A 26,176-nucleotide genomic window follows, 5' to 3' on the forward strand; every position below is an offset into this window, starting at 1 on the left:
ATATAATTTAGCCCTAAGTTGTATTTATTTCTGATTTTTCCTTTGATGGAGTTCTCTTTTTGAAATATTATAGGTAGGTAGGTACTTTATTTACGTCGTACTAGAGCTGCACAATGGACTATTGGCGACGGTCTGGAAAACATCCCGGAGCATAGGGGATGGCTCCCTTTGCATAGGGGATGGCTCCCCTGCTTTGGTAGCCCGACGACCTGCGAGTGAAGTCGGGCACTTTACGGTAGATCAGTTTAACGAGGACTGGTACTGCGCACCCTCGGTCCCTACGCAGGCTGATCAAAGTGGTCACCCACCATGTCTTTACGATCAGTCTACTGCGGGACTTATATTTATTGAGGGACTTATATTTAATGAGTATAATTTAATAAGAGTCATTTAATATAAATTTATTGCCGACTACTTAGGGAACAGAGGTTCAACTACTAGCGATGCTGGTCTAGGATGTCGAAATCAATGTTCAGGCACATTCGCTAAAGCAAGATCTAGACTGATCTAATGTTAAATAAAAATAGAATAAATTTCCCTTTCATATTTTTTTTAAATCGATTTCTGAATGATATATTTGAATAGTTAAGTATTTTCAAATTTCCACAAAATGAATAAATATTCTAATGAATATTTCATTCACGTATAATTTACTATTTATACGTGATGGTGCTTGATTACGCGTGACAAATTTCGCGTAAATATCGACTTGCGACCGATTTCTGGAAGGAAAAGTAATTTTTTTTTTTTACTCGAGAAATAATAACGTAATTTCGAATGATCAAAAACACTGTAATTTACTTCTCCTTATAAGAGTTGAAATGCATTAAAAAACTCAGAACGTAGGAAATAAAATTTTTCTTTTCTCAAAAAAAGAAATATAAAAATGTTTGTTTCAAAACAGAGCATTTTTATATAGCAATAAATAAATAAATAAATAAATAAATAAATAATAAATAATAATTCAATATTCTAAAAACAAACATCTTCATTACGAGGAAATTAAATGCTGAAAAATCAACTAGTTATTGTTTAACATTTTTTTTTCTTTTCATCTTACAATAATAATTCCCGTTAAATTTTAAACCAGCGTAAAATCACCGTGTAATAAATAATACGAGAAATTAAAAGCACTCATTTTGGAGTACATAGAAAGCATTTTTACGATCGAATGGATATTAACAAACAAATTTTTTATAATCAGTCACCCTTGCAGTCGATAATTTTGTTCTTTACTTAATAGACAAACAAATCACGTGAAATTTTTTCTCCGTAAACTAAAGAAGAAATTTTTTTAAAATTATGTTTACGAAATAAAAGTTATTATCGTGGAAATTTAAATTTTTGAGTACAAAATAACGTTTGTAGTTTCTTTTTTAATATCGTTTGACGGAATCCTGTAACATTATCTTAAGAATATTCGTAAGAGAAGTATCGCCAGTCGTTCAAGCTTTTAATCATGCTACCTCCTGCTTTAAAATCACTGGTGCATAAAACGCATTCTACGCCCTCTGTTTATACAGTCTAAACAACAACAATGTTGTCCCAACCCCATTTGACCTTTGAAAGAAATCGACGCCTCCAAATAAAATTTTAAAATAAATGTAGGTCATCCATTCAAATGGTCATTTTACTCAATAAAATAAAGAAGTCTAGAAATTTTTTTTTTGTTGAAGAATCTTCGTCTTTCCAGTTTCGACATCGCGCATTTATTCGTCAATTATAGCTGTTGTATTAAACCTCTAAAAATTTTTCTTTTTTTATAAAAGTTGTAGAATTCCGAAATTATGTCGTTCCTAAACTTCATTCCTTTGCAACATTTACTGTCTTATACCCTCGCTCATTATCCATTCAAATATTAATTTTCTTTCATAAGCAAAAGTTGAAATTTTCGAATAATGTAATCTAGTGTCATAATCACCTTTAAAACAGAAAATTCGAAGGTTTTCAGGGCTCAAAAATTATATTGCCCGGTAGGTTCCGAATATCTTATACAAACTTGCACACCTTACAATTCTAATTTTTTCGGCTATTATTAAATAAAATAATAAACAATCATTAAAAATTCATTTTTCCTTCGAATTATCTTTGGAGAAATATTTTTCAAATCGCTTAAAAAGCTTTCGAGATATGGCGAAATACACAAAAAATAAAATTAACATTAAAGGGTCCAGAACTTTCGACTTCTCTCTTGAGCAAATTATTGGGACCATATTTTTTGTTTAGATTGCGAATATCCCCTATATTTTAGGAGGCAGGAATCATAATCTATCCGGTTAAAAAAAAAAAAAAGCGAACGGAATGGGAAAAAAACGAATGTTTATTCTGAAAGAGTATATTTTTTTTGTCACAAGAGTATATTCTTTTTTCGTAACTTAAAATATCGTCTGCCCTAACTAATTAGCATATTTGAGGTTACTCCTTTGAATCATTAAGTTTGAGTGTTAACTACGTGAAAATCCGATCATTAGATTTTTTTTTTTTAAATTTGCCCATTGCAAATATTTTTTAAATTCTTTCCCACAGTTTTACTAATGAGAACATTTATTTAAATGTATTCTTTAATGTGCACTCGAAAAACACGTTTGAACATGTACGTCGGATATATATTTTGTTAACTTACATGTCTGATGATAAGACATGTAAGAAGTGAGAAGTTCTGAAAGGTTATTATAAATTACCAATTTGATGGAGATATGTTGCAAATCCCTTTAACCGTAAGTTAATGAATGACTTTCTTTATTATTATTTTTGTTCTAAAATTGACGCCAGATGTAGTTCCTGATTGTTATTTTCCATTTAATTCAAATGTTAGCTGAAATATAAAAAGCTGCAAATTATGTCTTACGTACAAAGGAATGCGTACAAAGGAAAGGAACCTCTTAATCGTCCGCCTCGTGTATATCTATAGAAGGCAAACATCCGGATATATGACAAAATACGCACACAAAAAAAGAAATTAATATTAAGAAGCCCAAATTATCGTCTGCTCCCCTGACTGAACTATAGAAAAGAGTCTGTTTGTTCGGAGAGAGTACGTTTTTGTTTCTGATTTCGTAACTCAAAATATAAGTTTGGACTAATTAGCATAAGTAAGATTAGATTTTATGAAAATCCGGTAATTTAGATCTTAAGTTATTCAGCGTGTTTGCTAAGCGAATCGAAAAAATTTTGCACACACATTTATAAAATTCGGTTATCCAAGGATAATAATTTATTCCATGCAAAAAATCGTCCGGAAGAAACAATATTTCAGTTTCTTTAATTGCAAAAAGAAAGATGTTTATTTGTTACGATTTTTAGATATCATTATATTAATTAATATTACTTGTTTATTGATTATTTTTGTTAATAACTGTTATCATAATTAATAAGAAAGCAAGCAGAAAGGAGGCTGCACAATGTCGTTTCAAGAGTTGGCTGTATTGATATACGTTCGCGCTGGGAGTTTGGCATTCATTTGGCGGACAAATGGATGCCAAGCAAACATAGATTAGTCTCGGTTAGGGAGAATTTATTCTAAAAATTGGACATGAAAATTATACCGTAGTTATCAGATGTTTCTAAAAATCACATAGTAGGACAAGAGTCCCGAGCCATATAAAAAGATATAGGCAATTTAAAGAAAGCATTTGATATTTTCCAAGTGTATAAAATGAAGCGGCTATTTTTTAGACGGGGGTCAGAAAGTTCAGTGGATGATGTGAAGTAGGTAAAATAAAATCATATAACTCGTAAGAGAGAAAAATTAAGAGTGACATTAAAATTTATATAATTTATGTAAACGCTTTTTTTATTGATGCTATTTTTTGATGCAGTTAATTTTTTTCGAGGTGTATTTCCGTGTGTATTGAGCGTTCGCCTTCCAATGAGGTGAACCGGGCTCGAATCCCAGCGATGACTGGTCGATACGAATTTCGCATCCGGCTTTACCGACCACAGTGCTAACGTAAAATACCCTTTAGCGGTAGACGGATCATGGGATAGAGTCCCTTTTGCTGTTAGACTAGCCGTGAGAGGTTTTCCTCATCCTGTTAACGCAAATGCGGGTTAGTTCCCTCAAAAAGTCCTCCACGCAGACAAATTTCTTCCAATACTTGATCCAGGAGTTCCCTTGTCTTCCGGATCGGGTTCAAAATGACAAGGCTACGGAATTGAACATTGGTAGTCGTAAACCCAAAATTGGGGCGTCTGTTCAACGACATTTATAAAATAAAAAAACGATACTAGATATATTGAAAATAATATATAGTAAGCATTTTTTGGCAAACATGCGAAAATTTTCTAATTAATAAATGAAGGCAAAAGATATTAACTAACAAACGCATGAACTCGGTTCTCTAAGAACAAAAATCATAACTGTGGCATTCGCTAATGAAGTTAGAAACACTCCATTAAGGCACGATTAGGCGAAAAAGTTGTGCCGCGTGAAGAAAAAAAGAGAGTAATTGAAAATCGTGAAAGAGCAACGAAAAGGAAAGCATTATGAACAATTGCGTTTCTTTAAACCCGTATCATAAAACAATCATTTGAACAGAAAATCGTAACAGCCCAAATGGAAATATTTGATTTCGTTCGCTATTGGTGTAGGTCGATACTTGGCTTCGAGGCATGAAACGGACTTCGATATATATTTGCTCATGATTAGAACGAATTAAGTCGGGCGACCTCAATATTACGCTTTAGACACTTTTTACAATTTCGGTTCACTTTCTTTTTCTCTTTTGACTGGTTGAGCGAGAAATGGAAAGAAGTAAAAAAAATCGGCTCGCAAGTTTGACCACTTTGTTTTGTTATCGTCGTTAATTAGTGAGTTTCAATGGAAATTCCTGGTAGCGAGAAATTGTTTCACCAACCGGGACAAGACTTTCGCTCGGTTCAGAAAGTTTAATTTGTTTTAATTCATTAAGTAGATAAATTTATTATGTTATTGGATAATATATATGTATATATATATAGTTAAAATATTGAGAAAATATGGAAAAAGATTTATGAAGATTAATGACAAACTAAGAAGAAAAATTTTTAAAATGAAATTATTCCTAAAAATATTAAAATCAGTTGTTTGTTATTTTTTTTAATTATTATTTCCCCCCCCCCACTTTTTCATATGTCTATAATTGAAGACGAAGCAATTTATCTCATTTATGCAGCGCATAAATGGTATTTATGGAAACGTACCATAAAATCATTTGTTACAACAAGGATTACTAAAATGACATTTGGAATTACAAAGAACATTATTTCTAAAACAAAAACATTTTTTGTTGACACACTGGGTTTTACACGAACATTTTNGAAATAATAATTAAAAAAAAAAATAACAAAAAACTGATTAGAAAAAAAAATTGAAAACTGAAACCTATTTGCACTTGTTTACGTTCGTGTATCAATTGGTTAACACTGCAATGCAATACGTTAAAAATAGATACAAATATGAAGTATATTAAAAATGTCCTGAAAATGTAAATTAACATGTAAACATGCAATTATTAAAAAACTGCAGTGCGTTTAATAATTTGGCTAGACACTGTGTATATGTGCAAAATGTTTGCATACGCATTAAATGTTTCACTTTAATAATTTATTTTGAAAAATATTTGTACTTCTAAGAACCAAAGTTAAAGAGGAAAGAACTGTAAAAGTCAGTGTGTTTAAAGGTAGATAAAACAAAAAATTATTTTTTCTCTCTCATTATTTTTTGATCTCAAATGAATGTCTAGCCCTAAGTCGTATTGATCTGCCAGCAGATCGTACTTCGATAATCTTTCCATATTCTACAATTCACTTGCAAAACGATGAAAAGTTAACGATGGTCCAGCAGTTTTTTCTTAAGCAAATTTTTTTCTTCTTTTTTTTCCCCAATGCCCACCTGTGTTAACATCCGTCAATTCAGGCATATACAGGGCGATTTTGTTGGCCTCTCTTTCAAGGGCCCCATATTAGGTGGACCAACATCGCTCCCTCAATGAGGACAGATAGTACAGAGTAGGAAAGAACATCCATGCCTTGCCCGGGATTCGAACCCAGAACCTTTCTGATGCAAGGACAGCTCCCTGCTCCCTACTTAGGCTGGTCGGCTTTTTTTAAGCAAATTAACATTTAAGTTTAAACTTATCAATGTTACCGAACCTCTGGATAATAAATTTAGTGTTTTTAGGTGAAACGTTAGAGAAGAAAAAAAAATTAAAAATTGCAATACTGGCAAAAGAAATTAAATTAAAAAAAGTAGTCCGAAACTTCATTAAAATTGCCCCAATCCATCCGTAGTAATTGTTCCATGTAGCTACCAGAGCAGCGATCGAACTTTTTAATTTAATTTTTTAATTTTAATTTTTTAGTTGTTGTTCAAAACGAGTTTTTTCCCCCTAATATTATACAGTGAAACCTCCACATCTGTATAGCGACCACCTTTATTTACGACGAATTTTGGGAGGCGCAGAATTTTTTTCCATAGACTTTGTGTTTTAGAAAACCTTTGTGAGAGACCATTAAAACCTCCCCGGCAAACCTCCGCACCAAATACGAAAAAAGTCTAATGAGCAAAAAATATCAACCACAAAAAAATATTTATAAAACAAATAAGTAGATTTAAATGTATTCAAAATAATTGTGAGTGGCTCTTATTTAGAGAGCTCTTTTTGACTCTCTCTGAAAGAGATCGACAACCTCTTGTTGCGATTAGACGCTAAAATGATTTATTTTTAGAGTTGAACGTTAAATTAGAAAAAAAAAAGTTATTTTAGAAAAAAACAAGCATCACAAAAAATCCTCTTCTCATTTTCTAAAGCTAACTAATTTTAATGATATAAAAATTAAATGCAAACTTAAACAAAAAACATAATTGTTTATTTATTTAAAATAGTTTTATCATGAATACTTGGTAATTTTTTTTTTTTACATATAATTAGGGGTCATTTTTATGGACGCTAAATTTTATTCATGTCTTGGGTTTTCATGCAGCCAGAACTTCCGCACCAAGAAAATGACACTAACTAAAAATAAAATCGCTTGCGAAATATCATGTATAGTTTGTCTAAAGTAAGAACACCCCTAGCCATTCGTCTGGATCAGTGGCGGTGACTATGGTAACGAGGTATAACTATTTCAAGTAGAGATGTGGAGTTGGCGAAAAAAAAGGGAATCTATTTCTCCGGTCTACTGTGTTAGCCCTAGAGTGAAGAGAAGCTACCCTCCCTGTAATGAACTATTCTTGTTTCCATGGCAGCAGACGATCTCAGACTTTGTGTCGGGGGGAGTTTTTACCGTAGACAAACTATACCTTTCTTTTCGATTACATTTTAAAACCAACGGAGGTAACCTCTAAGAACGACCAACCTTTATTAACGACTATTTTAATATGGAACAGAGAGTGGTCGCTAAGAAGAGGTTTCACTATACTACTATTATTTTATTCTTAAGGCAGTCAGTCTAATCTCAAAGAGGGTGTGGGCTTTTTTATGACCACATTACAATCGATTTCGCCCAAATTTTGTATTTTGCCATTGAAATTAAATTCTTTAAAATGATATATGAAATTGGATGCCTTAACAATTCAGAATGTTTTTGAGTATTATTAAATAAAACAACAAAAAGTAATAGATGTTTATTATTTTTTTTGTAGAAAATTTTCTTTTCTCCGTCGAATTAAAAAAATTATTTAAAAAAATGTTTTTGTTTGTTTTTGTTTTTTGTTTTATGGAATCAATCTTTAGATAAACAATTTTGTAATTGTGCGAAAATTTATTTCAATTTCCTTAAAAAGTTCTCGATTTATAACGAAATAAGCTAAAAATAAAATTTACAAGAAGGGGTCCGCTCTTCTGACTAAATTATAGGGACCCTATTTCCAGGCAACCCCCTATAATTTGGGGAGTCAGAAATCCGAATACACCCAACACCCAGGGAAAGGTATGTTTATTCAGAGAAAGTTACGCTTTTATGTTTGATTTCGCAACTTAAATAATTAATAAGCATGCTTGAAATAACTCCCTTAAACCATTAAGATTGAGTCCTAGAATGTGAAAAAACGATAAATTAGATCACAAGTTATTCAAAGCGATCCGTTATTTTTTNAAAGGTATGTTTATTCAGAGAAAGTTACGCTTTTATGTTTGATTTCGCAACTTAAATAATTAATTAGCATGCTTGAAATAACTCCCTTAAACTATTAAGATTGAGTCCTAGAACGTGAAAAAACGATCAATTAGATCACAAGTTATTCAGAGCGATCCGTTATTTTTTTTTTTTTGAGCCATGTTCATGACTTTTTGTTACTTTATAAACCATAATGAAAGAAACAATAAAGTGAGCGGATTTTCTATTTCGCAATACCTTGGAAAGAAATTTTCAAAAATTTCTTTCCTCATTTTGAGTAGTACTCAAACTTTAAGATGTATAATTGTTTTCCTTACCTTCATTGCAGTACAAGAAAATACTTCTATTTCATTAGAGGTATATAAACATGCATGATTTTTTTGTTTTTGTTTTAGAACCATATATTTTCGACTATCAATGTTTAACTCCGTAATCTTGTATTTTTTGAACCCAACCCGGAAGACAAGAGAACTTCTGGATCAAGTATCAAAATAAACTAGCCGGCGAGGAGGACTTTATGTTAGGAAAATATTCCTTATTCTGTTAAACAGTTATTAGAGAAAGAAGCTTCGTGCTATTTTTAGAGTCTGAAATTTTTTTCTTTTTTTAACTTAGGGTTTTTCTTAATACTAAAATATATTAAGATATTTTTGTGCTGATTTTATATTTTATTTCATTTTATAACCGTCGTTGAACAACCGACCCAATTTTTTGGGTTTACGGCTACTAATGTTTAACTCCGTAGCCGTGTAATTTTGAACCCAATCCAGAAGACCAAGGAACTCCTGAAGAATATATTGGGAGAAATTTTGCTTTCGTGAAAGGATTTTCTGGTGAAACTAACTCACATTTGCGTTACATGGAGAGGAAAACCACGAGAACCTCCCACGGTTCGCCTGATGGCAAAGGGACTCTAACCCATGATCCGTCTACCTCTGAGGATATTTCATCACAGCACTGTGGTCTTTGACAGCCGGGTGCGGAATTCGTAGCATCCAGTCATAGCCGGAATTCGAAACCGGTTCACCTCAAACATTCTCACGGTTAGCCTGACGACAAGGGGTGCCGAACCCATAATTCGTCTACCACTTTGTATCTTTCGCGTCAGCAGTTTGAGCGGCGAGCAGAACTCGAATAGGCCAGCCATCGTTGGTATTCGAACCCGGGGGACTCATTGGGGGTGAGCACGCTGCCTCTAGTGTTAAATGAGCACTGTCTAAAAATTTCGTAACCCCTAAAAGAGGCGGAATCCAGTTTCACCCGCTAGGGCTATTTTTACGAATTTAAATGGTGCGTAGCGTTTTTAAAAAGTGCTTAAAAGTGCTTATTTTCGATTTTTGCTTTTTAAAAGCTCCTAAAGGTACTTTTTTCATTGGGTGTTTTTAAAAAGCGCTTAATTTTCCCTTTTCAAAAATGAGATTTTTTTCCTCTACCATGTCGATTTTCGCCACGTATCATGCAAAAGCGTGCTTTTCACATTGTTCTATTCAAGTTTTCACCATTCATTCAACGACAATCTATTTTGGCTTACCGCTTGTCCATAGCGTATGAAAGCGCCAATCATTTTACATGTTCGATGAAATACTGGAAGTCCACATATGCGTCGACTGAGCTGGGTTCGGTGAGATTATTGCACTCGAATGTGCTGCTCTGCTGCATTTTGCAAGATATTCTCCATTTCGGACTTCATTTATTTTCCACCGCCTGATATCGAACCGAAAGACATCTTTCTTTTTTTATAATGTCTAATATAATCAAGAAAAGAGTTCTTTGTCAGAAACTAGTTATTTTCTCATGATCGTGTAAAGTCTTTGAAAATTATTTTGCATTTTGCTAATTTATATGTTACCGGCAAAGTATGAAACGCCGGCATTCTACAAATGCCTAGGCATTCTATGTAATGCCGGATGTTTTTAGGCAAGGTATGAAATATGAGAAGTATTAGATACTTTCCCTAGGCATTGTATATAATACCTAGGCATTCTGTAGAATGACAAATGCTATTTAGAATACCTAGGCATTCTATAGAATGACAAATGCTATTTAGGCAAAGTATGGAGAAAAAAAACGTCCTGATGAGGTTATTATGTAAATGATGCGCATTTCTCAAAAATAAAAATGTTATTCATAATGAGAGTGAAATTAAAAAAAATTAATTCAAAATGCGTAAAGAAAAATGGAAATTTTACATAATTTATGCCTTTCTTACTAAGGGAAACAAAATTTTCGTATAAATTCTCCACATTTAAGTCACAATTATTTTCAGTTTCGAAACAAATATTGCACAAAATATCAATTTCAACACCATGGCCACAGAAGATTTTATACTTTGCCAGTTTCTCATTATGCATTCTGTAGGATGTCTAGGAAATGTGTGAAATATAAATCATTTCATACATTGCTGGCTAGTTTTAGGCATTATATACAATGCCTAGGCATTCTATAGAATGTCGGATTTCTAATGCCGAATGAATGCCGGATTCCGGTAATATATATAGTGCTTACCAATATATTTTGAGTGCTTAAAAAGTACTTAAAAGGTGCTTATCTTTTGCTACGCACCCTGTGTTATTTCTAACAATTGATAAATTCGGCATATCAGTCAAAACATTTTTTTAAATAAAGGTAAAGGTAGAATAGGGGCCGGAAAGAGGAGGAAAATAAACACCATTTTTATTTATTTTTACGCGTGCCAGGCTGCACACAAACAATTGAACCCCACCCACATGCTTTATATATGTTTTCTTTACACCGCCTATTGTTTGATTAAAAGTGGTTTCTAGTGGTCATGGTCATTTCGTGGAAAAATTAAAATTGGATCAAAAGGAAAGAAAGTGTTTTAAGCAAATTTTGCATTTCAAGTAAAGGCGTTGCCCGAAATTGGGTCAAACAATTTTGTTTTTATTCTATCTTGAATAAGGTGTGGTTCTCGACTTTTCAAGAAACAGTCTGCTGTTCAAAATCGTGCTCAGATAGATATAAATTTTTAAAGAAGAAAAAGAAATCCTTGTTGGAAAGGAATATCTTAATATCTTAATGGTGTTGAAACAGGGTTTTTGGAAAATATGATTTTCCTTCAACAGCGAAACATTTTTATTCGATTTTAATCAGTTTGTAGTAATGGTGTGTAAAGAGGAGACATCCTCCGAGGAAAACTCCCCAATCTCTGAAAAGAGGAATGTGATCACGAGTACGGATTAGAAATAAAATCACTCCAATTTTATTTTATAGCCGTCGTCGAACAGCCGATCCAATGGGTTTACGACTACTAATGTTCAACTCCGTAGCCTTGTAATTTTGAACCCAATCTAGAAGACAAGGGAACTCCTGGATCGAGTTTATTTATATTATACTCACATTTATTTATACTTTTTTTACTGTTCACTTTTAGTTGCATATTTTTTATACTAAGCGCATCATATGAACTTAACGTACATCATAGAATTATTAATACTCCAAGCAATTTTCTTTTCAGTCTCTTAAATGGAAAAAAAACTGTTTGCAAAATACTGTTAAAGTCGAACTGTTTGCAAAATAAATAAATAAATAATTATAATAAATAAGCCGCGACCAGCCTGCGCAGGGGTTAGGGAACTGGCCTTGCAACAGAAAGGTTCTGGGTTTGAATCCTGGAAAAGGCACGGATGTTCTTTCATTCTCTGTACTATCTGTCCTTTACTGTGGGAGCAACGTTGGCCCACCTACTATGGCGCCCCTGAAAGAGTGGCCAACTAATCTGCCCTTCAGGTGCCTGTTCGATGAAAGGCCATTCTCCAGGTGGGCATTGGAAAAAAACAATAATAAAGAAAGAAAGGAAAATCCCCACACCCACGCCGAAAGGGTGGGCTCTGTAAATTTAAAGCTTGACCAACACCTTAATCCATCCACTCATCCTACATTGTTATTAAACAGAATTTCTTTTTTTTTCTTCTTCCTCCTTGAAGACATGTAAAATATTCTGCTTTTTGTGTTTATTTTTGAAAACTTTCTTGAACAATCCCTTTTGCGTATTTAACAATGATAAACAGAATGGAGGATAAACAGAATAATAAACAATGGAGAATAGAGGATTCTTCGCTCACTGCCTTGGCATCTTAATGGTCTAAAGGAGTTCACCTGAATTAACGCTAATTAATTTGTTCAGATTATATTTAGAGTTCTGAAATGAAGCAAAAAATCCTATTTTTATTTGAATAAACATTCTGCAGGTTCAGATTTTTGATCTTCGAAATATGAGCTGGTGATAAAGCCTTCCAATGAGGTGAACCGGGTTCGAATCCCAACGATGGCTGGTCGATACGAATTCCGCAGCCGACCCCAGTGCTGACGTAAGATATCCTCAGTGGTACACGGATCATGGGTTAGATTCCCCTTGCCGTCGGGTTAACCGTGGGAGGTTTTCTTAATTTTACTCTGCCTGTAACGCAAATGCGGGTTAGTTCCATCAAAAAGTCTTCCAAGGCTAAGTTCTCCCGATATTTGATCCAAGAGTATACGGACGCATGCGTATTTCAGCAGAACTGACGCATGCGCAATTACTTGAAATCTACTTACGTAAATTTGCAAAATCTCCCTATAATTAGTTCATTTAAACCAATCTGTGTTAATATACAATTGTGGCAAAATAATGTTCTTTTTTTTGTTGTTGCAAAAATCGTATTTTTAGCTTTGGAAAATGCATGTCTTTTGTTTCATGTTAACAAAAAAATGCATCACCATGCTCCGTGTTAACACATTTCTTAATGTTATTTCAGATTCTACGAAATAAAAAAAAATAAAAATATTCCATGCCAGAGGCGGTTGGTTTACAGACACCAAATCAGTTGAATAAATAATCTTTCTTATCGAGCAACGCTTAAACGATTTTCTCTACTTTTATTTAAATGTTTTCATGAACGGAAATAAAAATTCTGACCATTAAATAAAAAATAAATCCCTTTATCTTCTAAATTCAAGGTAACCCACATTAGAAGAGATCTCCGACTGGTAATTGAACTAAGTTACGCGATTTGAGGTCCTTCGAGTGCAGGCTTTTCTTTTCTTATACGAACAAAAGTCTTATAATACTATTCTCAGAAGTCAAATTCAAGGTTTTTACCTAAAAATCCATTTTAACGGATTTAAATGATAACAAAAAGCTTTCTTCATTAAAAAAAAATAATTGAAATTTTCAACAATGTAAGGAAATTCTTTCTAAGAAAATAAATTAAATTAGAAGAGAATTTGATACTCATTGTGGGAAGTAGTCAAACATTTTATTAACATTTTACCCATTGGCAAAATGTGTCTTGGTTTAAATTTGATGACGTCCATGCACTTTTCTACTGTGTTCAAGAGTAATAGTGAACAGTGCGCATGCGTCGTCATTGCACGCGTTGCTATGGCGACCGCTGCTGCTTTTATTTTTTTTCCACAAGCAGGCATTTTTAATGTATTTACATAATAGTAATTAAAAGTATTTTTCATATTATTTTTATTATTAACGTATAATTACTATGTTGACGGTGATTTTAATCTATTATATATAAATCTCTTACGTGGCTCCCAAATTTTGGCTGAAGTACTTTGTACGAACCCGAAAATGCGGCTACTCTTCATATTTCAAGGATTAAGAATTCTTCCAAAAAAGGGACTTTTATTCAAAGAAAGTGCATCACTGGCATCTAATTATGTAACTTAAAATATCGNCACTTTTCAACTGTGTTTAAGAGTAATAGTGAACAGTGAGCATGCGTCGTCATTGCACGCGTTGCTATGGCGACCGCTGCTGCTTTTCTTTTTATTTCCACTAGCAGGCATTTTTAATGTAATTTACATAATAGTAATTGGGTATAATATGAAAAAAACACAACTACTTCGATTTAGTAGGAATAACATATGACGCAATGCTAAACGAATGGAGTTTAGTTGTTGTTTATTTAGTTGTTGTTATTAGTAGTTGTTGTTATTTGTTTTAGTTGTTGTTGTTTATTTAGTTGTATTTAGTTTCAATAACTTCTCTTTGTAATGCAATAAAATCTGGCGAGCAGCTATTTAAACGATCGAACACTTCGTTTGTTTATTTGTGGCTTGAAGTTAGGCTCGCAGAAAATGCCGTTCATGGGTTAAATTTAGTAGGAACAACACAACCTGTAACGTAGGCTATATTATACCCAATTAAAAGTATTTTTCATATTATTTTTATTATTAACGTATAATTACTGGGTTGACGGTGATTTTAATCTATTATATATAAATCTCTTACGTGGCTCCCAAATTTTGGCTGAAGTACTTTGTACGAACCCGAAAATGCGGCTACTCTTCATATTTCAAGGATTAAGAATTCTTCCAAAAAAGGGACTTTTATTCAAAGAAAGTGCATCACTGGCATCTAATTATGTAACTTAAAATATCGTCTACACTAGTTAATTAGCACATTTAAGATTTTTCTCATGATCCACACTACTTGGTTTCATTCTTATTCTTACAAATAAGAAGACCCTTGTTCAGAATAAAAAAGCTGATAATTTGTTTGAGCTCAACTTCAACACGCCAAAAGGAATAGAAATAAAATTTTCTATTTGTGGAATTTGCTATGGGGACAATTGCGTGCTTCTTCATACAAGACTCTCGTAATAAACCTTATTTCAAAGAGACATGACAAAAATTTTGTCTTAAAACACAACCCATGATTCGCGGGGCAACATCTTAAAAATTAAAATTAATTCTTTAAAATTAATTTTAAAAAAAGGAAAAATAAATTTTCAGACGTGCTCCGTAACAGTAAGGTACTGAACTAGTTCTGTCTTCGGTAACCAATCACAAACTTAACGTCTCCTGTCTGGATGGTTGACTAAATGTAATCAATAACAAGCTTCCTAAAGCCGGAAGAAATTTAGAAAACTTCCGGTGTATCCTTCCGCTTATGTTATGCTTGCGGGGCGATGTGTTAGCAGGTTTAATATTCTAGACAGTTTTCTTATTGTGATATGTGTTTAAATGTTTGCTTAATTTTACCATTCATAAGGGTTTTCTGTAATTTATAAATTCCAACAGGCAGTAGACGGTGTTTTTTTTTTTTTTAAATTCAAAAAGTGACGTTGTTCTTACGTGTTGGTAAGCCTAGTCCCTATTAGCGATAAGTACCAAATGACATAAATAACTTTTAGGCAATGTTGATACATGTTTATAACTATGATATACTCAATAAGTTTATACAAATTAAAAAAAAGGATAGGTAGAAACGCTTAAAAAAATAGATATGTTTTTCTGAATAAATTAATGACTCATCTAACTCTTTGGAGTTGCCTGGAGTAAAGTTTTATTATTTTAGAAAGGTTCATTCATCAATTTCACTCTTCAAAAATTGTGATAAACTCTCAAACAATGCTGGTAGGTAGGTAAGTACATTATTTATGTCACACTAGAGCTACACAATGGGCTATTGGCGACGGTCTGGGAAACATCCTTGAGGATGATTCGAAGACATGACATCGCAATTTTAATCCTCTGCAGAGGGGACGGCTCCCCTGATTTGGTAGTCCAGACGACCACAGCGCGAAATCTAGAACTTAACACTCGAACAGTTTAGCGAGGACCGATACCGCGTACTCTCGGTCCCTACGCAGGCTGATCACCAAACACAGAATTCATTATTTCATAGTTTTTCCAAATAAAGTCTATACATAAAGTAGGCCGCAATAGGTACTGTTATAAATTTTTGCATACTGTTTAACCATGCTTTAAAATAACAGGTCAGTTTATTAACATGACTTTTTTTAAAAATTGTTTTACAGCTGTGATCCCAATTGAGTGTCAAAAAGCCACCGATGCCTTCAGGTGTCCACAGCAGTTCGGATACTTCCAAGATTCCACCGATTGCAACAAATACTTCATTTGCGTGTTCGGAGATGCCCTCCACGACAAATGCACGCCAGGACTTTACTTCAACAGTGATCTGCGCATGTGCGACTGGCCCAGAAACGTCAAAAGCTGCGAAAGTAGTGGTAGTGGTGAGTATCTTCTTTTTTTTTTATAACCACCGTTAAACATCCGACCTAACTTTTAGGTTTAGGACTACCAGTGTTCAATTCCGTAGCCTTGTAATTTTGAACCCAACCCAGAAGACATGAGAACTCCTGAATAGATTATTGGGAGTTATTTGTATTCGCATAGGATTTTTGACGGAACAAACCCGCATTTGCGTTACATGGAGAGGGAAACCACGAAAACCTCCCAAGGTTAACTTGACGGCGAGGGGACTCTACCCCATGATCCGTCTACCACTGAGGATATTTTACTGTAGCACTGGGATAGTGCGAGCCGGGTGCAGAATTCGAACTGGATTCACCTCATTGGAAGGCGAGCGCTCTATCCCCTGAGCCACCAGGGCTGCTAAGCGATGATTTTATATTTTATAACCATCGTTGAACAGCCGACCCAATTTTTGGATTTACGACTACTAATGTTCAATTCCGTATCCTTGTAATTTTGAATCAATCTAGAAGACAAGGAAACTCCTAGATCAGTACCCCCAGAGGTTTTGATTTGCTATGGGATCATGGAGGATTTTGCGATTCGACAGATTTAACGTGCATCAGTCGCCATTTACTACACGGGGCCGGCGGGGATCGAACCCACGAACTCTTGGATCAGTGTCCTACCAACCAGGCTATCCCTGCCTGCTAAGCGATGGTTTAGAAAAAGCTTTTTTTAAGAGTTATGTGCAGCAAAATGTAATAAAGTTGTTTTTTAAAAGAAATCATATTTTGAAATCGAACATTCCGTTGAATAAGAATCGCTTTCCAACCTGAGCTCGCTCAATAGATTTTATTTTAATCTAGGTTTGTACGTGTGTGTTGATATTCTTTTCAAATAAATGTTCAAAAAATATGCATTCTTTGCAACATTTGTTTCATAAGCAATGCGATTTGATTTATATACGCTTAATTTTACTCCTAGGCTAAAAAGTAAATAATGTAAACGAAAACTCCACAAAAATGAATGAAGTGTTTTTTTTTCTACATTTGCCACTTATTAAATAAAAAATAAAATCTTTCTATATAAAAACCTTAAATCGAGGTTGTCTCAGGGTTTTCAAGAGTGAAAAAAATCCTTCAATAAAACTAGTCTCGAGGTGAAAATAATCTTAAATCTAGGTAATTATAAGGTTTCTTTTTGCAACGTCTTATATGCTCAGCTAAAATCCACTTTTCATGAAATTTTAATGGACTATCGCTAATTTTAATTTGATCCTATCGCTAGTGTGACATCAGCTAATACGTCATTATGGACCTAAACGACCATTTTACCTAAGTGACAATACTTTAAAAAATTATTTTTAATCCTTTTACGATGAAAGGTTTGAAACTGCAATATTTTTGCTTTATTGATAAAATGTTTTTAGTTCAAACATTTTCGTGACACTAAAAAGAAAGTTCCGACACAAGGTTGCCGTAAGGTTTACATGCTTTCTGGCAAATAATTCCAAACCATTTTTAAATTACTGAATGGAACTTCATTTCTAACATGTCTATTTGAAACAAAATGATGAACTATTAATGATGTCAATTTGTATTAATAGGTTCAGTGAGCAGCGAGGAGTCGTCAGGACGACGCACCTACACTAAACCAACCAGCAAACCATCCAGATCTTCGTATCGCAACAGCGACACCATACCCAGTCTGAATTCGATTGCTCCGGTTCGCCCAACCAAGGACAGCAGAATCGGGAGTCGGTATACGCCCCCTATCTCCCTCAGCGAGTCTTACGCCATTCTTGTTAGAAACAATAGCAACTTTCGACCGTCTATGTTCAGGCCGTCTACTTATATGACCAGTAGAACCACTTCCAGCACCAGGCCATACCTCTACAGCACTGGACCTCCAGCCAGCTTCAAACCTGTTTACTACAGAGTCACATCTCCCAACCCTCAGTATTCTTCCACGAGTGGTAAAAGAAATCAGTATGATGATGATTACTATGATAATGAATATGAAGACGATGAGAGTAGCCTGGAAGAACCCCACATCATGGTCAACCAACATCTCCGAAACGGTAACAACCTGTATGTCAGACCAGTCACTGTGTCTACACTCCGTCCTAGCCCATCTCCTAAACCCTCTTCTTCATATACCATCAAGCCATACAATGCTAATTCAATGCCAAGCGTCAAACCACCTAGCTCGTCAAATAGCGCCAAACCATACAGCTCCTCGTACAATCACCAACCACCTAGCTCGTCAAATAACGCCAAACCATACAGCTCCTCATACAATCATCAACCACCGAGCTCGTCAAATAGTGCCAAACCCCATAGCTCCTCGTACAATCACCAACCACCGAGCTCGTCAAATAATGCCAAACCCCATAGCTCCTCATACAACCACCAAACACCAAGTCCTACTCGCCTGGTGCTAAATCCTCCACCCAACACCAGAAACACTAATAGTGAAGTAAATTATAGTTCTAGAGATCAGCCCAGTGCAGGTGGTTATCCAAGTCAGCCGAGACCTTTCAGGGAAGATTCCAGGTATGTTATTTTTAACACTAAACATACCAACACCTTAACACTAAACATACCTACATACCAATACTTAACACTAAACATACCAACACTTAACACTAAACATACCAACATTTAACACTAAACATACCAACACTTAACACTAAACATACCAACACTTAACGCTAAACATACCAACACTTAACACTAAACATACCAGCACTTAACACTAAACATACCAGCACTTAACGCTAAACATACCAACACTTAACACTAAACATACCAACACTTAACGCTAAACATACCAACACTTAACGCTAAACATACCAACACTAAACATACCAACACTTACACTAAACATACCAACACTTAACATACCAACACTTAACGCTAAACATACCAACACTTACACTAAACATACCAACACTTAACGCTAAACATACCAACACTTAACACTAAACATACCAACACTTAATCTATACCTATTTTTACCATAGCCGGTCAAATGACCGGACTTTGTTTCTTGATTGAATGTATGAAATGCGAATGTTAGGAAGGAAATAAACTGAAAAACCTTTATTATACTTAAACAAAATTGTATATTTCCAATTTTTATGTATAACAAACACAAAGAATAAGAATTTTTAATTCATTGCTCAAAGCATTTTTGACATATACAGGGAGTTTCCATTGTACATTTTCCGCTAACATATTTCTTCTAATTATTATTTCTATAGTTCTTATAACTATTCTTATAATTATAAGAATATGTGAGAATTATATTTCTTATAATTATAAGAATACATAAGAGTTATAACTCGTATAATTATTTTTATAATTAATATTATTTCTTCTAAAAGAACTTGTGCTGTCTTGATTGTTTCGACATTTTTCTAGGTAAAAACTAACAGTTACTTAGAAATGAAGTAAAGCTATCAAAATAAAATGTAAGCTTATAACCAAAACATTTAGTTTTGGTCACTTTTTCTGACACAAAAATGCCAAGCTAAAACTTTAAGTACTTTCTTGAAATTTGAATTCCCAGTTATTCTGATTGAATTAACTACGCAACAGTCTTCGCAGAAATGTGCAACTAATAGAATACAATAAGTTGAACACGCATTACATCGTTCTATTTCTGATCCGGTAACCTTTATAAAGCAATAAATTGTTCTCCCGGTCAAATGACCCGTTGTGGTAGATATAGGTATACGACACGTATTATTCGAAACAAAACAAAAAATACTTATGGAATATTAACTATGTATAATTGTTAGAAAAAGTCATGAAGTCAAAAGTGCAAAAACGATAAGATAATAAGCTCATTTTCGATGCAAAAGTTCTTAAGCGGTTATTTGACCTGTTATGGTAGGTTTAGTGTTCGAACTGTATAATTTTCTCCTATTCTTCTAATAAAATGTATTATTCTAACAGACCATCGCACACAAGAAATATACGACCTGCTGCTCCAACACACGGTAGCAATGTGAGAACTAGAACTTCAAATAGCAATTCTGTGTACAACTCTAAGGATAGAGACACGCTTAACCCGAGACCTCAGACCGGAATTCAATCTTTGGATGGTGGTGGTGACAGCTTGGATGCTCAGTTTGGAACGAATCCCAGATCCATCAGTCTCCCAGACAGGTTGAATTCTTTTATTGACAGCGACATGAGAAAAGCCGAGAGAAACTACAATAAACCCAAAGTGACCTCTACGAGATATTCCCCGCCCGTAGAAAGACCAGCCTACAAAACAGGTAATTCGACAAAATACTATGGTGTGTGCATCTAGACAGGTAGGTATTAATCTTTCGTCGTCGCTCTAGAGCTGCGCAATGGGCTATTGGTGACAGTCTGGGAAATATCCCTCAGGATGATCCGCATCGCAATTTTGATCCTCTGCTTTGGTAGCCCAACGACCTGCGTGCGTAGTCAAGCACTTTACGGTAAAACAGTTTAACGCGGATCGATACCGCGCACCCTCGGTCCCTAGGCAGGCTGATCAAAGTGGTCACCCACCCACTTACTGATGTGCCACCAGTGATGCTTAACTTTGTTGTTCTACTCTGGGAACCACGTTTTTGAGAACAGTCCACTACGGGACATACGTCTCTAAAGATACCTGTCTTAACAATCTAAATTAGATCATTTAACTGTGAGCAATCTATCAAATGGTAGAATTTTCTGATTTCTAATGTATTTTTACTATTCATTTTTGTTGCTATTGAGCATCAAATGATTAATTTATATAAGATTGATGGTAAGGTGGTGCTACGATAATTTAGTGGTTAAGGCATTGAACTGTCATTGTAATGATTTGGGATTCGATCACTGGGGCGATGGGTATCAACTCGTCTATGAAGTAAACGCGTTTGATCTGTAATGCTAATTCTGTTGCCATCATCACGTCGTTGATCACGAAATTGTGGAGCAACCATCACGACTTCCCCCCGGCCTACTTTCGATTGTTGCGAGAATGTTTTACTGAAGGTAAGGTACCTTCACATATCAACACCTTATAAGATTCCTTTTGTTCATGCTAGTAGATCGATTTAAAACGAAAAAAAACAAACGAATTAAGTAAGTAAATGGTAAGGATATAATTCTCGCTATAATTCTCCCTAATTAATGGGCACGTGTCGAGAACCTCCAATATGGAGAAATGATTCGCCTATTTCATCTACTGGTTGTCCAGTGGAATACTAACTGGTTTAAAAATTAGAGATCTCAGAAACAAAGAACGATAGAGGAATGAAACATACCGTGCACTTTTTGTGAAAGCTGTAAAAATTTTATACAGAAATAGTGTAGTTTAATTTAAAAAGTTGCCAACAGAGGGCGCTGCAAGCTGAGAACTTTTAAATCAGTCTCTCTTCCGCTTGATACCATTTATGTTGTTCTCCTTAGTCAAGAAAGGATTAAATGAAAATTTATAACAGTACAGAAAGAAAGAATCTCGTTAATTCTCTTTTTCTTTATATCAGCATGAATTTTCCTGAAAGGAATGCCGTAAATATAGAATAGAGACCGAAAAAAAAAATCTAACTAAATGCTCTTCTGACTTGCGAATGCATGTAGAGATCATATACGACAACGTATCTTAAATGTATACAAACTGTATCATTCAAACTGCTGATTTTTATTACTTTAGTATCAAAGATTAAACTAAATTTTTAACCTGCATTTCTTTTAGAAACTTCTCTGGAATCATACGAGGAATACCCGGAGTATTATTATGACGACGAAGAATATGACAACGAAGAAGATGTGCAAAACATAAGTCCTGTACCAAAAGTAGTGATACGACTACAAAAACCTTCTTCCACAACTAGAAGAACAACAACTACTACTACAACAACAACAACACGCAGACCAACACCCAAAACCACCAAACGGGCAGCTACCACAAAACCTCCCAAACGAGGCCTTCCATTTGGTATCAGTAGACCAGCAACAAAAGCTCCCATTAGAACAGGTCCTAAGCCCCTTCCCAGGCTTCCGTTTAGGTAAGTACTTATTCTACATCAATCAAAACTCCCTTAAGAGGGTTCCACACTAAATCTATCTATATACGTTTTTAGAATCCTTGCGGAAAGGAAATAAATGGAATTAAAAAACGTATTCGAAATCGCAACGCCATCTAGCGAGAAGACCAGTTCCATGTCTTGACCCTCTCCTCTTCTTCTCATTTGTATAGGAATGTTCTACGATATTTTCTCTTTTCGTAATATTTTTCCTATTTAATTGTTAAAAATATTTTTGTAAAATTTCCACGACGCTTTCTTTTAGAACTAAGTTTAATGTAGTTTTCAGTTTCATGTAGTTTCCCAACTTAAAATATTTTAAATCTATTTGAAAAGGAAGACAGAAACTAACTTACTTCCTTCCCCTATGACTCTCCACACGCTAAAATGATAAAAGTATGCGAAATGTTGCCGTAGGTAAAGAGTTCTGCTCTACGTCACCTGCAGCCCATTTCGATCGCCAATTATATTATATAGTACAATGCATTTTGTATTATGTATACCATATAGAAGATTTATCGTCATTTTGACAACTTTGGCAAAATCGTGGCAAGCAAACTATTTCCTTGTAAAAATAATTATATTTTAAATGTATTCATGTTATGTAAATACTGTAAAGTGTAGAGTTATACATATTTTCTTTTCAGGCCAGATCCAGTGTACCAGACTCCACGAGCACTGACCGTGGCTGATAAATGCAATTCACGACATTGCTTTCTGCCCGACTGTCGATGCGCATCCATAGACATTCCCGCCAAAATACCAGCAAGGGAAGTTCCACAAATTGTCCTCATCACATTCGATGATGCTGTGAACGACCTCAACTATGAACTGTACGGCGAGATTTTCAACAACCGAAAGAATCCAAATGGATGTCCAATTCTTGGCACATTCTACGTGTCTCACGAATGGACAGACTACGGAATGGTGCAGACTCTTTATTCTAATGGTCACGAAATGGCTTCACATTCCATCACGTAACTGCATTTTTCTTTTTTATACTCAAAGTATTTGATTTGATATTTTAAGATCTACAAATATTAGAATAGAAAATTATTCTAAGCCTAAGGAGGTGAATAAGCTATATATTTCCCCACTGGAGCGATGTCAACAAATCCGCGAAGTAGATGCGTTGTTAAATAGTATTAAAACAAAAAATAGCTATCAATTTAAAGTTTTTTCTTCATTAATTTAAAATAGTGCTATTACATTAGTTAAAATAGTCAAGAAAATTTCATCAAATTCATTTGTTGTTTCGTTGAAAATAAGATTGAAAGAACGCGTTTTATTGAAAATACTACAAGTATAATAACATTGGATGGCGCGTTTTTTTTCAAGTTTAGGCATAAAAATCAGTCGGAAGTAGAAGTTACTACTCAGTTTTACGACGAATTTAACCTCTAGCGTCATCTACGCTTAGCTTTATGCGATCAACCATCCATATGGAGCCGCGATGGCTCAGGGGATCGAGCGTTTGTCTTTCAATGAGATGAACCGGGTTCGATCAAGGCGATGGCTGGTCGATTCGATTTCCGCATCCGGCTTGCACCGACCACAGTGCTGATGTGAAATATCCTCAGTGGTAGACGGATCATGGGTTAGAGGGAAAGGAAATACTGGGTAGTTCCATCAAAAAGTCCTCCACGAAGGCAAATTTCTCCCAATACTTGATCCAGGAGTTCCCTTGTCTTCTGGAATGGGTCCAAAATTACAATGCTTCGGAGTTGAACATTAGTAGTCGTAAACCAAAATATTGGGTCGACTGTTCAACGACAGTTATGAAATAAAAAAAATAAAACCATCCACATGATTTTTCACATATNTTCTGCCAATACTTGATCCAGGAGTTTCCTTATCTTCTGGAATGGGTCTAAAATTACAAGGCTTCGGAGTTGAACATTAATAGTCGTAAACCAAAATATTGGGCCAGCTGTTCAACGACGGTTATGAAATAAAACCATCCATATGATTTTTCACATATTCTCTACCATGAAAAATATTTTGAGCCTCTAAACCTATAAACGAAATTCATATTGATTCTAATACAAATATTAATTTTGATATTCAAATAATATAATTGCGAAGTAAAAATTTTGTAACCATGGGTAGGTAACAAGAGTTCAATTGGTTTGATTTGTTCATTTACGTCGCACTAGAGCTGCACAATGGGCTATTGGCGACGGTCTGGGAAACATCCCTGAGGATGATCCGAAGACATGCCATCACAATTTTGATCCTCCGCAGAGGGGATGCCACTCCCGCTTCGGTAGCCCGACGACCTGCACGCGAAGTCGAGCACTTTACGGTAGAACAGTTTAACGAGGACCAATACCGTACGCCCTCGGTCCCTAAGCAGACTGATCCAAGTGGTCAAGAGTTCAAATAGGAAATAATATACAGTCAAAAAATAAACAACTAAATTTAATGTGATTACTGTTGTTGTTTGTTGATGAGTAACAGGTAGGTGCCAAACTAATTACCGTAACACGTAATACAGGGTGGATTTCCATGTTTTAATTCGCGATCCCAAGGCTCGAATACACCACCTGGGGAGATGTCCGGTTCCATGTCTTGACCCTCCCTTCTCCACCACAGTTGTATAGGAATGTACAACGATATTTTCCCCTTTCTTAATATTTTTCATATTTACATGTCAAAAATATTTTTTTAAATTTTTCTTTTAGAATTATGTTTGCTGTAGTTTTCAGTTCCATATAGTTTCCTAACTTAGAAGTTTTCAATTTATTTGAAAATCAAGACAGAAATTAACATACTTACTTCTCTTATGACTCTCCATACGCTAATGGTGCGAAGTGTTACAAATAGGTAGGGAGTTCTGCTCTACGCCACCTGTAGCCCATTTCGATCGCCAATAACAGGCATAAAACACTGAAGAAAACAGCAGAACTCTTACTCGTCTGGTCTGATCTGATATGAAGGGGAAAAAATCGGAGTTTTTATTGTATTCGATATTGAATAAATAAGTTAAAGGTTTATGTTCTAAAGTGAATGATGTTTTACAGGCACAGTCACCCAGAGAAGTTTTCGGTAAGTCATTGGTCAAAGGAGATCAATGGTCAGCGAGAAATCCTCCACCTTTACGGGGGTGTCAAGTTGGAGGATATCAGAGGAATGAGAGCTCCTTTCCTTCAAGTTGGAGGCAACAACATGTTTGAGATGCTCTACCTCAACAATTTCACGTACGATTCTTCCATGCCAGTGCACGAAAACAATCCACCATTCTACCCTTACACCCTGGACTACAACATGGGGCACGAGTGCTCTATACCACCCTGCCCTACAAAGTCTTTCCCGGGACTCTGGGAAGTAAGTAAACCTTCCGAATAATTAAGATTTTTCTATTAAATATCCCAAATTGAGCTGCAATGTGCAGGTAAATTGAATTCATAGTTAAAATTTTGAAATACGCTTAAAATACCCAAAAAAAACAAAATAGCGGCTGAAATATGGCGAGCAAAAATAAAAAAAAAATAATATCGTACGTTTAATTAATTAAATATAGCAATTAAATAATTTTTCGTAATTTTATATTAAAAATGATAAGCAAATTATATTTCCGAAGCAACATTACAAAATAACGCGAATTAATTACAAAATAACGCGAAAACATGAAGAAAAAAAAAACATAATTTTTGTTTTTCGGTATATTTAGTCCACCTTTGCAATACGGGCAAAATGGGGCAGGTCTATTCGAAAGAAGAAACATCAAAGAAGACAACAAAAAAAAGTTTAGCTAATTACCTCGTTGAATTTTTTTGGAGATAAGTTTCGAAAGTCATTCAAACATTGTAAAATGTCAAATGATAAGATATAAACTATAAGTTTGTCAAGAGTATTAACTAATCCAACACATTGAAAAATTGTACTATAATTTCAGACTAATTACTCTGATAAAAATGTAACATTAAGGTGAAATTCCTATATATATTTCTGAAATAAAAATTTAAAAGTTACGTAGAAATTTTTTTTTTAAACATATTTTTCATTGCATTGTACTCTCGTCGGTCCAAAAAGTAAATTATAATGTTTGGAATGATTATGAATACT

At 34.6% G+C, this 26,176-nt stretch overlaps 1 protein-coding gene across 2 annotated transcripts in view; it reads left to right on the forward strand.

Annotated features, from left to right (window-relative positions):
* The window catches only part of LOC107448509 (Chitin deacetylase-like 5), a 77,675-nt gene that overhangs the window by 46,843 nt on the left and 4,656 nt on the right, over nt 1-26,176 (forward strand). For both annotated transcript variants that reach the window (XM_043052532.2, XM_016063742.3), the window contains exons 2-7: nt 15,873-16,088; nt 17,660-18,608; nt 20,016-20,341; nt 21,778-22,090; nt 22,756-23,085; nt 25,132-25,435. In XM_043052532.2, the coding sequence (XP_042908466.1) occupies nt 15,873-16,088; nt 17,660-18,608; nt 20,016-20,341; nt 21,778-22,090; nt 22,756-23,085; nt 25,132-25,435 (2,438 nt within the window). The remainder of the gene's footprint in view (nt 1-15,872; nt 16,089-17,659; nt 18,609-20,015; nt 20,342-21,777; nt 22,091-22,755; nt 23,086-25,131; nt 25,436-26,176) is intronic.

The sequence above is a fragment of the Parasteatoda tepidariorum genome, chromosome 3 (genome assembly GCF_043381705.1).
Source record: "Parasteatoda tepidariorum isolate YZ-2023 chromosome 3, CAS_Ptep_4.0, whole genome shotgun sequence".
Lineage (NCBI taxonomy): Eukaryota > Metazoa > Arthropoda > Arachnida > Araneae > Theridiidae > Parasteatoda > Parasteatoda tepidariorum.